This window comes from Taudactylus pleione, unplaced genomic scaffold (assembly GCF_031769625.1).
Source record: "Taudactylus pleione unplaced genomic scaffold, aTauple2 ptg000041l, whole genome shotgun sequence".
NCBI lineage: Eukaryota > Metazoa > Chordata > Amphibia > Anura > Myobatrachidae > Taudactylus > Taudactylus pleione.
Window position 1 is genome coordinate 27449508 of NW_028284443.1, and position 17387 is coordinate 27466894.

Genomic DNA, 17387 nt, shown 5'->3' on the forward strand with positions numbered 1-17387 from the left:
ATACTGATGAATCTTACAGTATTTCTCACATATGTCAATAGTCATAATTTCGACATTAGAATGTGGACATGGTCATAATGTTGATGTTGACCATGTCGACATTCATCATATAGACAGTGATGAATTGTTGACCTGTTAGCAGGGGCATTTCAAGAGAGGAGGGGCCCCGTGCGCAGTCTCCGTCACAGGCCCCCTCCTCTCAGTCCGGCGGCCGGCAGCACACTGAGCAGCAGCACTGATAGACTCTGGGCACTAGAGTGTGCCCAGAGTCTATAGCGCATGCGCAGGTCACCAGGAACAAGGCTGCAGCAGCCATTTTCCCTGTACTGCGCATGCGCAAAATGACGGGAAAATGGGCGCAGTGGCCATTTTCCAGGCGTTTTTATAGCGCTGACACCGGCACCGATGGACACAGGAGAGGTAAGTATAATATGGGTGCCAGCTGTGCAGATCTAACAGGCAGTGGGCATAGAGAAAACTATAAAAATGTAACTTCACTATGCAGAACTATACAGCTATACTTTATGTTGGGATTGGAGCTTGGAACTTGTGACAAAACATACCATTGAAATATTCAACATGTGGATTCCACTGGGATGTAGCCACCATCTCTGCTGCCGAGTTGCCGGTGCTCAGAATACCGTTGCCGGTATCCCGTCAGCATTCAGCATCCTGGCTCCAGAATCCCGACTGCCGTCATCCTGACGATAAGTATTAGGGTTAGTCGAAGGGTTAGGCACTAGCGGGAGGGTTAGGGTTTCGCTGCGGGGAAGTGAGGGTAAGGGTTAGTCTTCGGGGAGGGGGGGTTAGGCGGTGGGAAAGGTAGGTTAGGGTTAGGCGGAAGGTTAGGGTTAGTATACTTATGTACTTTTGTCGGGATTCTGACTGTCGGGATGCCACTGTCGGTATTCTGTCTGCCGGCATCCCGTACCCAACCCGATTCCACCAAATCTGAAGATGTGGTTCAGTGTTATTTTAAATATTTCATCCCACACAGCAAAACATTGCTTTTTGCACGTGAGTACATAACATGGCACATTCATCTGCTAACCCACATTCAGGTAGAAAAAAGGGGGAGTTTTAGCCCCCTATTGTTCCTCAGCACACTGAATTGTACCTGCAACAATACATGAAGACTGTATGGTGATAGAGATTCAGAGATATTAGTTGCATGCATTTGCAAATACATGGGAAGCTGCTAAGCCACGTCACGGCTTCTATGTTATTAGCAGTCCCTAACTCTAAGGGGTCACGTCTGGGGCGCAGAGCACCCGAAAATAACGTCCAGCCCAAGTCCCCCCCAGGGCATCACACGAAAAGAGGAAAAAAGGTGACAGTGAAATGTAAAGTATAGTTGTGTAAGAATAATTAATAAGTGTTCAATAAGGGTTAAAATATATGTGAAAAAATTACATGAATAAAAAACAAACATAAAAGGTGATATGAAAAGTGACTATGTGTATTAAGTGGTGATGCCCTGAAGAGGCCCAGCCAGAGTAGCCCCGGGGGTCCTACGTCCAAACACTCACTTCAAAGGTAATATATTTACCAATTATAAGGCCTCATGATAAAGGCACATATATATTTTGTCAATTGTAAGGCCTCATGAGACAGGCACATACATAAATGCATCCAAATTGAGAGCCAGCTTACCTGGGAATCACCCCTGGGAACTATAACTAGCACTACTAGAACCAGCATGCCCTCCTAATGGTGGCTCATTCATGCTTCCATAACAACAAGCAGAAAATGGCAGCTGCTCAAATCAATATGGCAGTACTCTTCAGGTGCATGAAAGGGAGGAGTCATACCAAGCAGAAAGAAGGGGGGGTTTAACCCTCTATTGTTCCTCAACACACTGAATTTTACCTGCAACAATACATGAAGACTATATGGTGATAGAAATTCAGAGCCTGATTCTGAGTTGCTCGCAATACCGATATTCACGTTGAAGAGACTTTTTTTTTTTTGCTACTGCACGAAAACCCCTAAAAATTGGTGCAGCACATGCATGCCGCAGTGTGCGGGCACAGAGACACGGCTGCGGGTGAGATGCTCGGTGTTAGAAATGTATTGTAAATATGCTAGACATTCCTGGGCATTGGCTGGGTTACTGCACAGTCAGACGCACGTTTGTACACTAGGGCAGGTGCTTATACCAGCATTAGCATAAAGTCACAGATGCAACTGCTGCAAAAGATGCTCTAACGGTCTCATCAGCCACTCTGTGAAGAACAGTGCCTCGTGCCTCCTATTAGTGCCTCCGATCAGATTACTGTATCTAAAAGGCTCAATTTTGCTTATTTGTAAGTGGTCCATACTAAGTGCAATTTTTTTAAGCATTCTGTATTATCAGTATTTTCTGTTTAATGATGACTAGCCTCAGACAAAAGTAACAAAACATTTTTTATCAGCAGTAGATAAACTTACTTAAATAGCAGAGTTGTGTTTATGCATTTTTTGGGTCATTTTTATTATAAATCTATTCACACAATTGTGAATATTGGAAACATGCTATTTTTGGTTACTAGGTGCTTTTTTTAAAATAAAGGCCATAGATTTAATTTCTATATTTCATGTAATTAAATATGAATGTGTTTTTTTTCCATTTCAGCTCCTGTCTTCATGACACTTGGTCGCATATTGTGAAGGAATCTGTTGTGTTAAGAAGAAAGGCTTCTGTCTCTCAGCAGGAGTAGACTAAGGCAGCTTAAAATAATGCAGAAGAAAAGATTATTCTCAAGCAGAGCTTCTTTGGCTCTTGTCTTGTGCCAAGTAATTACAGCACTGGAAGTGCCACTTGACCGTAAGTATTTCTCTTCTCTTTAGTTATACTGTAGTATTCAAGATGTGTACTGTTAGCCTCTCATAGAGACAAACACTGTTGGAATCCATAATCCCTGAGTGTTCTAAAATCAGTGTTTAACAATGACAGTTCTTGACATATGTCATTTTAAGACCAGTATGCAAGAATTCAATTGTTTATAATTAAATTAATATTAGCAGAATCCATATATGTATATTAGTAGCAGTCTCTAACGTTAGTCTCATGACAGTTTATTTGTTTTAGTGCTGATTGCTTCAATACAGTTGCTACTGGGTATGATCAGATAGTAATAGTATGAATATGATGCTAAAAATCAATTTCCCTAGGATGGCAGTCAGAATATTCTGCATATGTCCCAAATTTGTACATACATTTATTTTAAATATTTAAATTTTAAGCATATACTGTGCGTTTTTATTAAAAAGTTCTCCAAAAGAAATGATCTAATTAACCGAATTGTGAGTTGTACAGAGTTATGAAATCTTATCATTTTCTGGCTGTGGGTCCATATTCCATCTGTTGTGAAATGCTTTTTTGCACCTGTCAAAACATTTGCAGATGAAAAATCTGCCATACAACTGATGTTTCCATGCAGCATACATCTTGGGGCATTTCCAAATAAGATGAGCAATAGAACATTTGTAACATGCATGTAACATCTGCACTGCATTGTACAGTATATTTCACATTCCTTACAGACCTGGCCCCCCATAGTGAGTAGGTATTATGATACTTAGTTGTATCTTAATGCCAATTTGCTTTGCCTGGCGACACTCAGGCAGCACCAGGCAGAACGCAAATGATCAGCAATTTACTTGACACAGTAATTGGTAAAATAATATCTCATAATAGGTCAGTTTTAAACCACCATACTTAAGGCCATTTAAAACACATACAAATTTCTGACATGTAACTGGAACTTATTTTGTTTGCTAATGTTTTGTTTTGAAGTCATTTCACTTGAGTGTGCTGGCTTTCTCTATTTACATACCTTCAAGCAATAAATTGATATCGCAGAATCAACAGGTCACCCACTCCAGGAATCATTGCTTTCATACCGTACAAATGCATTTTTAAGTTGCCATAATTTTTTTGTACGCCTACTAAATATACTTGCATGTTGTTTGGAGACAGTTTATAGTGGTACAAATAGCATCATACAATTGTCCTCATTACCTGACTAGAAAGGTAAAAATATAACACTAAATGTAATATTGTTCCTATTTGTGTGTATATATCCATGTAGAAATTTTGTGACTATAAATTGTGTTATTTTTAGAAACATCTTAAACTATCTATTTGGTAGATGTTTATGTAACAAGATCTCAGTAGCAAAATACTTAGGTTATTATTGTTTTTGCTATGCATATTTTGTGACGATGTGCCTGTTTGTAAAAGACTGAAATCCTTCTATATAGGGAAGGGTATGTATATACAGGCAGATGCAGAAGTTTGCATCATCTGATATAAAGAGCAGAATTATCTGGGCGTTTCATGCTTGGAGTTAGGCACAGGAATGATACACAATGGCTTTAAAATATTACTGAAGTTCTGATGTCACTCAGTCTTTATAGATGTTATATAAACCAAACTCCTAATATTGATTGGGACAATATTAGCACACTACTAAAAATAAGTGTGGTTACACTAGGATGGGAGTACCTAGGCTCCCCCCAACCCCATTCCTTACCCTAAAATAGCCTTTAATTGGCTTCCATGCTTCCTGTGAGTTAAATAAATGTGCGTCTGGCAGTACAGTCTCCCCTAATCAAAGCTGCCCTGCCTACATTGGGACAGAAGGGAGGTATGGTAAAGAGGATCATTACTGTATATAGTACATGTATTTTATAAATAACAAATGTCAGCGAGATGGTTACCATGGAAAATAAGAATATTACATACTGTAGCTTGCAAATTAAAACTTATCTAAACTGGTTTTACTTTGCTGTGCCTTATGGTTTAATGGGAACAGTGATATTTCCTCTTTGTAATCAAGGCAGAAATGACTCACGTTATATGTGATTTCTTCTATATGGGTGATATTTGGATAAGTAGTTTCAAATCTTTTACACTAACAGTCAATTCTCTTAATTTCTGTTTATCTTTACAACTGCTGATTCTCTTGTGGGGAAAAAGCAATTCTTCTAGAGCAATGTAAGTGTCTGTGCAGTTGTGCTTTGCTGCTCATTGACGTGTCAGAGTGATGGACTTTGTGTTTGCTGTGACTGTTCTCTGCCCATATTATGTTTCTGTGTTATTGTTTTACTTGTGTATTGATTTGCTAAATATTGATTTTGCACCTATAGGTTTGTTTATTTAGTTAGCAAATAGTTATTTATGTTGTTTCCCTTGTGTGGTTTTGGAGACTGTGTATGTATGTGTGTGTGTGTTCTTTTATGTAGCTTTCTTTTTACATGCTATTAAATATGCAAGCTTTAATTTGCAATGCAGTGCCACAGCCTCCAACTATAACTCATCAGTCTCCGAAAAACTATATTGTGGATCCGAGGGAGAACATTCTGATTCAGTGTAAAGCAAAAGGAAAGCCCCCACCAAGGTACGTTTTTCCTTATTGTGCTATTTTAGCCAGATAAATGTCAAGCATGTCAATGTAATAGTGTCTGAAAGCTGTAGACCTACTATATTTCTGACTCGCAGACATGTTCAGTAGCTGCTTTCTGAGATATGGTGCATGGGAATCTTAATTTCTTCAGCACAAACCCAAGCATTACTGTGCTCCATTACATCAGGATAAATCACATCACACTAATGGGAATAGCAATGGACATGTGGCCTATAGATAGGCCTGTGCTTACTGAGATGGCATTTCAGAAATGATGCAGGTAATTGAGCTAACAAGAAAGATGGAAATAAGACCAGGGAACCATAGTGATATAGGTATCTTTGATGTTTTTATTAACCTGCTGACACACAGGTTGGTGTACCAGTAATTGTGTGCGTGTGTGCGTGTGTACTGTTATAAAATAGTTGAACATATTGACAAATAGAAAATGAGGTAAGAGGGCTCTACTCAAACGCTTACACTGTATTGGACAACAGAGGAAATGAAAGTTACATACATGATGACCAATGGCAGATTCCATTTTTATCCAGTCAAACACATTTGAAGTAGAGTTAGTGAGGCTACACCACTCAGTCAGTTTTGTGTGAATTGTGTAGAGTAGGCAGGATGTATAAGAAGATTATGGATCATTAATCAAAATAATTAAATCACGAACATAAGTGTAATTGCCATTAAGGGGGATTAAGAAAGACAGTGAAATATTTTGGAACTTGAAAGGGGTTTGAGAATGAGTGCCAAGGCACCAAACACAGAAATAAAGCATAGAAATAAAAGGAAGTAGTGAGACATAAAGGGCCTGACTCAGAGGTGGACCCTGTTTGCGGAGTGGCGGCAACGATAATATGCAAAGGCTAGTTTAATCCTTCTCCTTGTGCACCTGCCAGCACTGAACCACTAACTTTCAGCGTCTCTGCACACTGTAACACCGCCAGTTATTCCACTGTCTCCGTCTGACCATGGCCTCTGTGGCTGCAGCTCTGCGGCTGAGAACACAGCCACTTTGCCTGACTTCCCCGCGACACTACTATAACTAGCCCATGCCTTCACTTCTGGCCACCTCCCAGTCACCACCCAGGAGCGCCCATCACTCTGCTGCCCCATTACTGATACCGTCTCTCCCGAGCGGAATAGAATCCTTGTGCATACACTTTGTGTAAAGCATACACCCTAGGGGTTTTCAGGACTTTCCAATCATCCGCAGTGGCAAATAATCGCTTAAGTACATGATCATTAGCATTGCATCTGAATTATGTGCACCTCTGAATCAGGCCCTAAATCAGCAAGATACATTATTCGGGGCAGTGAGATGGTGAATACAGCTTCTGGATGTAGCAGGAGATAGTTGCTTGTCTCCTCATATGTTATTCAGTGCAACTGTTTTGTTTAATTGTTATTTCCCATCAATTTGTAAGTTAATTACTTAGAAGGAAACCACAAATGAATGATTCCCTGGATAATGCATGCCCTTAGACATCTATTGTGGCTTATTATCCTGATATAGATGAGCTGGTTATGGTTTTAGACTTTATAATTCTTCCATTACAGTCATTGGGGATCAATGTAAACCAGAAAATATGCAGACATCCAGTGCAAGTTTTTAGATCCACGGAGGGCATTCATCTGGCCTCACCCCTGTTATGCTGCTTTATGTTGGTTAAAAATGGTTTGCGCCTCAATTTGTGGACTTGTGGTCTGCAACAGATGTTTTCTTTATTAAATGTAAAATTGTCACGTCAGTGTACAGCCTACTAATACAACCTACTCCGATTTTGAAAATACAGCTAATGTGTAAAACATTTATAATGGTGCATACACACAGTCAGATCAGACAATGATCAGATATCATTGTCTGATCGACCAGCATGTGCTGGATGATCGTTATCGAACATCCAGCACATGCTCCATTCCCCCAACTACTATAACGACCCTGGATCAACGATCGAGGGTCCCTATAGTAACAAGGCTAACCTGGTCGATATCGACCAGGTTGGCCTGCATGCACGTTCGATGGTCGATATCAATACCGACCATCTGTGCCCGCACATCGCTTGATCGTTTGGTCGTTTGAGGGGGCAAAAAAAGGTTGATTTAAACTATATCGTTATCGTTTAAACCGACCAAGAAATCTGACCATGTGTATGCACCATTAGACCTTTAATAACAACTTATATATTTAAAATAATACCTCATGTAACTCTCAACTAAGAATTATCAGTAAATCATATCATGTTTGTCAAATGATTTTGATTTCTTTTAAAGTAGTGAGATCCCATGTGTCCCATGTGGTGTGAGAATGTGCCCATTTTGTGCACTGTAAGGTCTATAAAACACCCAGTAAAACAGGTATGCATCCGTACATGCAAACTCTCCATCCCTGGAAATGAATCAAAATGTTGCCTCCTGCTAAAAGAAACCTCATTATTGCTTTAGCTCACAGTATCAGACACATAATTGTGGTTAGCTTACTCTCTTCATAACTATTCTGATTGATCCATCATGTTGTGCCAGCTCCACTTCTCATGTGTGGTCCCCACACTGTCAACGTCATTATTCTGGGCTATACTCTGCAAAGTGCAAATGCCCTAGGAAGCAAAATTCTAAATTCATGCAACTCACTATGTGCTCTTGCATTTTTTAAATTTCATTATTTTGTATTTGCAATATACTTGTACCTAATATTGTATACATATTTATCATGGTGATTTCAGAGTTATATACTGGTTAGTTAAGCTGTAAAGTGGCAAACACACTACAGTTTATGAGACAACCAATGCAGCCATTTATACTTTGCAGGAAGAAAACTAGTATCTTTTAGTAAAAATAAATTACTTACAGCTTTTCATGGACTCGCAACGGCACCCATTTTGACATAGAGAAAGATCCTTTGGTGACAATGAAACCCAACTCAGGAACGCTTGAAATAAATATAATGAATGGAGGAAAGGCAGAAGCTTATGAAGGGGAATACCAGTGCTCTGCCAAAAATGACCGGGGGACGGCGGTATCAAACAATATTGTTGTCCGACAGTCTAGTAAGTGATTGGAAATCAGTCCATTGTATCATAGTTAAAAAAGCACTGTTCATGAGCTATGCATTTGCAATCCTTAAATGATTTAAACCTTCATATTTAACATTATTTTTATTTTGCTTAATTTTATTTTATTTTTTTTACTTTTCTTTCATTTTGTTTACTTTGCGCAATATATTTTAAAGTCACGGTGGTTTTCTTTAAAATGCTTTTTCCTTTTCAATATTTGTTTCGATAAACAAGTTTCACTGAATCAAATACATAGCTGTTAATGTTGCAAAGAATATCCATTCTATTTTATTTTTAGTACTGAATTTTCTGTTTAATTCTCTTACCTTTCTTTTCTTTGATTAAAGACATCTTTAAAATCCTCAAAGCCATCTTATTAGAAGGTAACAACATATCACGTAAAGCTCTGGTTAAGTACTGCATGGAAGCACAAACTGTTCCTCAAACTTTCCTATTTGTGGGACCCCCAAAACATCATCTCCCAAAATGATACAATATCAGTATTGATATTGTAAACAAAGATACCTAGAACCGTAAACCTGGGTAATGTGCCCCTAAAGTGTAAAACATTGGCACTGTGTTCTACTGTGCCGGAAATTATATTAATGAAACGGTGATTTGAATCTGCATTGACAATTTCTCACATTTGAAAAGAGAACGATGTATTTAAAAACTCACGTTGTCATGTATGAAGGCAATATAAGAAACACAGCATAGTTACTGTTAAGCTAGCAAAGGTGTGACATAAACCTTCATCCTCATTTGTTATCTAGATAGTATTACAGAACTTATTACATAAATGCAGCCATTTCGGTCAGCTGTATACAATTCTATTCTACATTACCCAGTGTTTATTTTACATTCACTGAAACGTCCTATTGTCCATTGCACAAATACCCCGTATGTCATGGCTACAAATCTTCTTTACTTTCCTTTTTTTGTTCAAGCCATCCGCTGTACCACCCAGATGTTCTGTCTTTGATGAAATGTTATTTTTTATGAATGTGGCTCCTCTCTACAGAACTCTAGTTATTCTTCTTGTTCACATTAAATTGTAGGAAACGCCACAATTTTGAAGTAATCTTATTTTAGTTGTTTGTTTATACAGAATGGTAAATAGAAGATTTTAACAGTACTGTAATTTCTTGTCCCATTGATTCAGGGGTTTAGGCTGTTATAGCAGGCATAGGGTAATGCTGCCATTAGCTGAAGTCAGTCAGATAGAGACACGCTGAGACACAGTGTGATTCTTACTTTCAGGTTGTTAGTGAGTTCAAAACACTTATAATGTATTTCCCACATACTGTAATAGAAAGAGTGAAATGGAAAATCTCAGTTTGAGGACTTTCTTCACAGTGAGAAATGCCCTTTTTATACAATAAAGGGAACACAAACACTTTCCAAAATGAGCTTTAAATACACATTCTAGAGATATACTACTACTAAATGTGTGTAATGTTAGACATTTTTACTGTTTGGTCTATGCCATGGTTAGTTTTAGTATACAGACTTAGGACATACAGAAGTAAGAAAAGTGTATATTACATTTGAAGTCATTAATATATCATTTCCTTTAGCAACCCTGTGGTGCTGAGAATTTAAACAATGGCTTGTGTACCATAATCACCTGTGGTCTCAGTCACTGCTCCCCTTGCACCATAACTCCTGTCTTACAACTGTCCTGGGCTTTATATGAGCCTAGACCACAGAACTCTGGTGAGTGTCACCAGACTCTTACATAGGACTTGCAGTAATAATGATTGTGGTTGTATAACATAATGAAGACCCCCTTCCCTGCTATATAATGGTAATGATCATTTAATGAGCTGGTAGCCAAATGCGACATAGGAGGCAGAGCAAGAGTATAACCTGGTGTATAATACAGGATATATATTTTCAATTTTATTCACTGCGTGTTTTTTATTTTTTCAGGGTCACCACTCTGGACCAAAGAGAAAATTGAGCCCATTGTAATCCAGCAGGGTATGCCTCTAGTCTTACCATGCAAACCTCCACGGGGGTTACCACCACCTATTATATTCTGGATGGATAACTGTAAGTAATTCACTGATTGTTCTAAGCCTACTCTTATATGTGATCTACTGTATATGGCCATTCATTATTGATCCCAACAGAGACTTACAATGCTCTTCCTTATCATTAACGTATGACTAGGACAATTATTACTTTGTGCTTTCAACTTGGCAATTTCATTCCAACTGGCTTTAGTACTTTCTGAATTAGTGAACTAATTAGTGAAGCTCTAAAATTATACTCAATCAGTCACATAATTAGCAAATTAATACTAGGCAAGTGCATCAACCACTTCAGATAACAGTTGTATTATGTTATAACCAAGAACCAGATTCAGCTTATGTTTGCCAATTACTAGAACACAGGTAAGTAATGCAGCCCCTGATAAGTTATTGATCAGATAGTTAGAATTGGTCTAACAACAGATAAGGGGTTAAAATAGATCTATCCACTCTACACAAACTGAATTTTTTTTTATAATGGACTGTTACTGTTAATAGGTAATTAGTACACTTTGCGGTTTTGCATTTCAATTCAAATATATCCTGTAAAATGTAAAAAGTACAACTCTTACCTGTTATGATTGTGTTGAGGTATATTGTTGCTGTACATCAAAACATCACCAATATGATGATAAATATCACCAGAACATGGGGGATTGGTACATTTACAGTATGGCAGATCCTAACTTGGTAATATTTGTCACCTATTTTTCCGTACAGTCTTCCAGCGCTTGCCTCAGAATGGAAGGATTTCCCAAGGTCTAAATGGCGATTTTTATTTCTCAAATGTCCAGCCAGAGGACACGCGAGATTTTTACATCTGTTATGCAAGATTTAACCTTACTCAGACTATCCATCAGAAGCAACCCATTTCCTTAAAGGTTTTGACAAGTAAGTTGGAATATTTTTTATTCACTTATATAGTTTAAGCTGCATTATCACCTACTGGGAAAATGTTACTAGCATGCTCCTCCCACAGTTCCTCTCAGAGTCTCGGCTAAAACCAGGAAAAATGCCTTCATGGTGTAGCCGGTGGGGCTCCAGCTAGAGGAAGGAGAATGTGAAATGCTACTGTATGAAGTACTAGAGCTTTAAGAAATTAGTTACCTTAGTAGAACCAAATGTGAAATGTAGTCTAGAACATTATTACCATTTTTATACAATACTTTTAACCTTCTCCACTTCTGTACAGCACCAAGACCTAAATTGTGTTCCATAGTATAGCTCTGAGTATATTGGCTGTATCTATAGTTCTAGAGGTTGGTGGCTACTTGACTACACTTTGCTATAGTACTACTACTTTCTTAGTTTTCTACTTTGTTTAGATAAATACAGCCAATAAATTATCTAAACCTCAAAACCACCATATTAGACAGTCACAAGTCAATCCCTTCATATTGGATGATTCTGTCTGCTAATGACCACTTCTTCATGTGTACCGGCAATCGTTTGCTGAAAGGTAGCATATGCCCTCTGAAGAAATGTGTGTTTTTGCCCACTAACTTAATGAACAGTTCTGTGTAATGTGTGGTTACTGTATATTAGGTAGAGACTTGGCTGTTCAATAATCAGAATGAATGATTAGATTTTTACTCTTCACCATGCAGATAGGGTATATTCAATTTGGAAAACAGAGCAATGGAACTCATCAATAGCATCTAGCTGTTCCCTTCTACCGCTAATAATTTGACTATAAGAAATATGCTCCATATGTACTATGTGTGGGTTTTCATAATTTACAGCTAGCAGATGGGATGATAAAGTAGTCAGGTAAATTACCACGGCTAATGGAATTCCACCCTAAATGTTTATTTAGGTCTTAAATTAATTATGACATTCAAGGAACATGTGGAATGTCCTCACAAATTTGCTTTCCTGTAAAATGTGTGCATAGAACAGACAAAAGGCATGGGCTTGATTCAGAGAAAAATATGCTAATGTTTCCAAAGCTTACTCGAGCAAAGGGGCGCCCACTGCTGCCTTCTCATACCCATCCGACATCGTGCACCAGCGTAAACATTAGTAACATCAATGATGATTGGGCAGCCATGCAGCATATGCACAAGTCTGACCTGTCTCAAACACTCACAAAGAGTTCTCATGCTGCAAAGGAGATCAAAATAGCTAATTTATGTATGCCCATAAAATGGCATTTAAACGGTGAGACACGTCTGTGTTTTTCTAGCTACTCCCCCTTACCCATCCCCTGAATGCCTACTATCTGTCACTTGCTTTGTGATTGAATCCTTACACGCATGCACAATGCCAAACAATATCTCGCACTGCGTAAATATAGGTATTGCGTACATCTCTGAATCAGGCCCCTTGTATTGAGGTATAGGCCAAGACTTGGGTTCCATAACTTACAGTGATATCAGAAAATGAAGTCCATTTGCAAAGATAAACATATTTTCAGTAATGACGTAAGTTTATGGCTACATAACTACACCTACTTTACATTTACAAGATATTCTTCATGATACACACAGCTCCTCTCATCTGCTATCTTGCATGTAAATCTATGAGTGTTGTGCATCAATAGTCACATTTACACAGTGGGAGGATAATTTTTGCACTTTTAGATATTACCTATAGCAGTGGTTCCCAAACTTTCTGGACTCATGGCGCACTAGAGTATTAGCATTTTTTTAATGGCACGCCTGGGCCAAAAGATTATCATTGAGAAATATATAACAAATTATTAAATTAAATAAATTAGCTTACCTTTCATCCTTAGGTTCAATTATGTGGTGGTGGACGGGGCTGCACTTCTGTTTGTGCACGTATTTTATGATTGGCAGCCTCCAGCCTATCACATGGACCATAAATAATTAAATAAATAAATAAGTGTTTACCTTATTTTATGATTGTTTTGGATTAAATTTTACTAGATGCTTGTAAATGCTACATCGCTGATACAATTAGAGTTAGGAATACTAATTTGGTTATGCTGCTGCCTCTTATGTTTTGTGTAACAAGCAGGTATTTTTCTTACATTCACTAAACATAACAACCTCTAAAGATCCCCTTTTACATTTTGTTCTGCAAACACTCCCTGCTCCAACTGGGATGCAGTTGGGATGCCAACGGTCCCAACTGTCTAATCCTGGCATCTGTGGAATGACCGGTGTCGAAGTCCCGACACCTGTCATTAGACCTACGCCGGGAGCCCGACACCCGGCTTACCGATCAAAGGTAAGCCGGGCGCGGACAGCCGCGGGGGGGAGGGTTAGGTTAGGGGCTCCCGGGGGGGACTTAGGGTTAGGCCCCACCAGGAGGTTAGGGTTAAGCTAGGGGAAGGGGGGGTTAGGGTTAGGCACTTAGAGGGGGGTTAAGGTTGGGCACTTGGGGGGGAGGTTAAGGTTAGGCACCCCTAAGGGAGGGTTAGGGTTAGGGGGGGGAGGTTAGGTTAGTAAATAGAAAAAAAAACTTACCTGTCGGGATCTTCACTGCCGGGCTTCCGCTGTCGGGATTTGAACATGGCCGGCGGTAAATCATACTGATCCCCTCCAACTATACCAATACACATCAGTTACATTTTGATAGACCATACTGCAGAATTTAGGTTAATAATACATTGCTTTTTATGAGTACTGTGTACCTACAAATTAGTTTCTGAAGATACAGTGCACCTCTTCATTTGAAGAAGCAATGGTAATTTGCTAATTTTTTTGTTGTAAAATATTTTTTCTGTACTAGATTGCCTATCAATGAAAACAAAAATGGCCTTTAAGATGAAGCTTTTCAAGACCACCTTAATCTCTTTATTGTCAGGAAAATTGCAGCTTCATCTGACAGATGTGTGTTGTGAAATATCAGTCTCTTCCCAGAGAAGGATAGAAATGTATCTGCTAGATGTAAAGCAGTGTTTTCTGACTTGTTTATTGTTTTACTGCAGTGTTTTACCCCGCAGCATACTGGGGGGTATATTTTTTAAAGTGCAGGTTTATAGAAGAAGAGGTGTCGCCCATAGCAACCAATCAGATTCTAGCTATTATCTTCTAGGAGGTATTAGATAAATGCTATGGGCAACACCTCCACTTCAATAAACCCGCACTTTAGTAAATAAACCCCTGGTTCTCTGTGTCTGATTCTAACAATTATGTTATAAAGTCTTTCTGAGTTGTACGTGACCCTTTTCGGGCCACTTCCTGGAAAATGGCTGGGAGCTGTGCAGTAATGAAAAGGTGGAAATATGTTGTCCTTATGCTTGAGTTAAACTTCTGCTCATCCTCCTGCAAAACAGGGTACTCCCCCTTAAATTCACTTTGTATTATTTTAATAATCTCATCTTTTAACACAAAATAACAGCAGTCGGCCTAATCCACACCTAACTCCGAATGCCCTCAATGAGCTCAACTCTTTTGGACATGTAGTACAATCTGCACACTGCCATCTTGCGTGCTGAAAATAAAGTACTATTGCACATTTGTAAATGTACCCTACTATCACAAATTGTATATGAGCAGGTTTATATACTCACTGGCCACAGATGAGAATAGTGCCCTAAGTGCATTTTCTTATGTTCTCTCTCTTTTACTACACCTGATGTAGGCCTGATGATTCAGACCTGCTATTGTTTTGATGGATTACATGGTGTTGTGATTAAGGACATGAACTCTGCATTTGCAGTGGTTTCTGCATAGGGTGGAGGTAAGGGGAGGGAGTGGATAAAAAGATTTAGATTATTGAGGCTAGATGTATGAGCTCAGAACTGTATTGTTTTGTTTTTATTTTAAGCACATATTACCCATTGTATTATGCTGCTGTGAAAGCTTTCAGTAACCCAAAGAACAATGCTGTTGGGATTTGCAATATTGTTTAATATCTCAAATAGGTTAACACTGCAGCACTTGCATTTCTGATAGCATTATAGTCATCTTTTTTTTACTTGCTCAGTTCCAGAGTGGAATTAACTTCTATATTTAGATTTTTAAAGTTAATACATTTAAAGAAAGTCTTTATTGTTTTTCTTGTAAAAATATTCCGATATTTTTTTGTCAATTTGTGAAATTATGCCATAATACTTCTCTAAGACGATGGAAGATTGTAATTATGCTTTTCTTTTTAGTAATAGTTTTAATTGTTATTGTGAAATATTTATGCTATTCTTTTTTTTTAGTGAATTCTTTGAATGAAACTATAGCTGCTAATTTAACTGACACTGATTTTTATGGTGGTGAGTTTTGGTAAAATAAAATATTAATTAGCATATACTTTAATATTAGAATTAATTAAGCTACTTCTTATTTTAACCTTCTAATATATAGATAAGATATTTTGTCTTTCTTCAAAGTCCATTCGCAGTTTTCATAAATTACTTTGTACTTTTCCTTATGACACTTCTAATTAAGTAACATTAATAAAAATAAGACATGATAATACACTATTATTTAAGTATATGGGGTCTAAAGAATTAGTAAAATATTATAAATGTGGAAATTGTCAATAAAACACATTTAATCCTGTTTATGTTTTCTTTGAACAAAGTAGTAATTGTTTATTCACTGATGAATGAAACAATAGTCTTTTAAAATTAACATCTGGATTCTTACGGCTGTAAAATACATTTATAGTTCAGTTACCCAGGCTATAAGTAACATAATGTAGTCCTAAAATACATTTTATATTAATATTTTAAGTGGTGCCAAAATCACAATTTTCAAAAGAAGATTGCTAAATAGTGGGCCATATAATGCAGCACAGTGTTATATACAGTAAATAGCTATAGACAACATCAATTAGTGCTGCTAGTTTGTTATTATTACATTTTGTATCTTGAAAAAAGCAAGATACAAAAGGGCTGAATACACTTCCCATTATATTAGTGTTATTCTGAACAGCGTACTTTCAAACACTTTTTTTTCCATATAAGTGTGTAGTTTATCTGAAAATATGTTCATGTCATATAGCGAGTTTGTTTTTGTTTCCCTGCCAGTATATATTCTCTATATTACAACCAGTCACAAAAAAAATATTCTATTGGTTTAAATAGCATTCCTGTGTTTTGATTTTTTTGCGCTTTAGAAAAAAATGGTTTTGCACACAGACATTGACAAACAGATGAAAACTCATGTGAATATTATGGGGGAAAATGTTAAATTTTGGAAGCAAAATAATTTGAACTTAATGGATACAATGTAAAGTATGTAAGCTTATATATCTATACAGCTAAGCTCGTAAAAATCCCATTATTCACATTTGTAAGTTTGTTACATGTTTTGCAGTTTTCGATAGAGTATAAATATCCATATGTATGTAGAATAATACTGCACGTATATAGAATATAAGCACAACAAAAAAAAATTTACTCCACATCTGAATAAATCTTTCAGATTTGTTGTAATTGTGTCCTCTAACTGGGTACTGCTTTATTAATAGATTAATATTTTATTGTAATCTCAGCTGAAAATATTACAGGCAAAGCTTAGCTTTTTACTTTTAAGTTTTAAATCTGTAAATTTCAATCCCACCAGGGTAATATGTCTGTTTTTTTGTTAGATGAAACATGTCCCAGTGTTCGCATAATCAAGCAATATAGTATTTCATATTCCTTTTCCAAGCCATTGCGTAGAAGCCTACATAAATTAGGCTCCACAGGGGGCAGGCTCATGTTAATTATTCTATGAATCACACATATGATAGTTCATTAAAAAAAAATAGGTCTGTTGCTGGTACTTCTAGCAGGATCTTTGATAAAAATAAAACATAAAAAAAAATTAGAAAAGTAATAAAATCTGTTCTACTTTATACAGTAGAATCCAATAAAAAATTAATCTGACACCTGTTGTCCATGTAAATTCATAGAGTTAATTTTGCTTTCTTTGTAGCTGTTCCCCAAAGGTAAAATCCATAATATTAAATGAAACATTATGGAAACATCTTTGCATGACTTGTGTAAT

The 17387-nt window shown here is 37.4% G+C and overlaps 1 protein-coding gene across 20 annotated transcripts in view; it reads left to right on the forward strand.

Annotated features, from left to right (window-relative positions):
• The window catches only part of NRCAM (neuronal cell adhesion molecule), a 263101-nt gene that overhangs the window by 156366 nt on the left and 89348 nt on the right, over positions 1–17387 (forward strand). For 13 of the 20 annotated variants that reach the window (XM_088457770.1, XM_088457830.1, XM_088457808.1 and 10 more), the window contains exons 3-9: positions 2615–2806; positions 4964–4981; positions 5279–5384; positions 8247–8443; positions 10382–10504; positions 11206–11376; positions 15608–15664. In XM_088457770.1, the coding sequence (XP_088313896.1) occupies positions 2719–2806; positions 4964–4981; positions 5279–5384; positions 8247–8443; positions 10382–10504; positions 11206–11376; positions 15608–15664 (760 nt within the window). In that variant the 5' untranslated portion in view covers positions 2615–2718. Of the gene's footprint in view, positions 1–2614; positions 2807–4963; positions 4982–5278; positions 5385–8246; positions 8444–10381; positions 10505–11205; positions 11377–15607; positions 15665–17387 lie in introns of those variants that run through there. The other 7 variants (XM_088457786.1, XM_088457793.1, XM_088457879.1 and 4 more) reach the window with 3 other exon arrangements.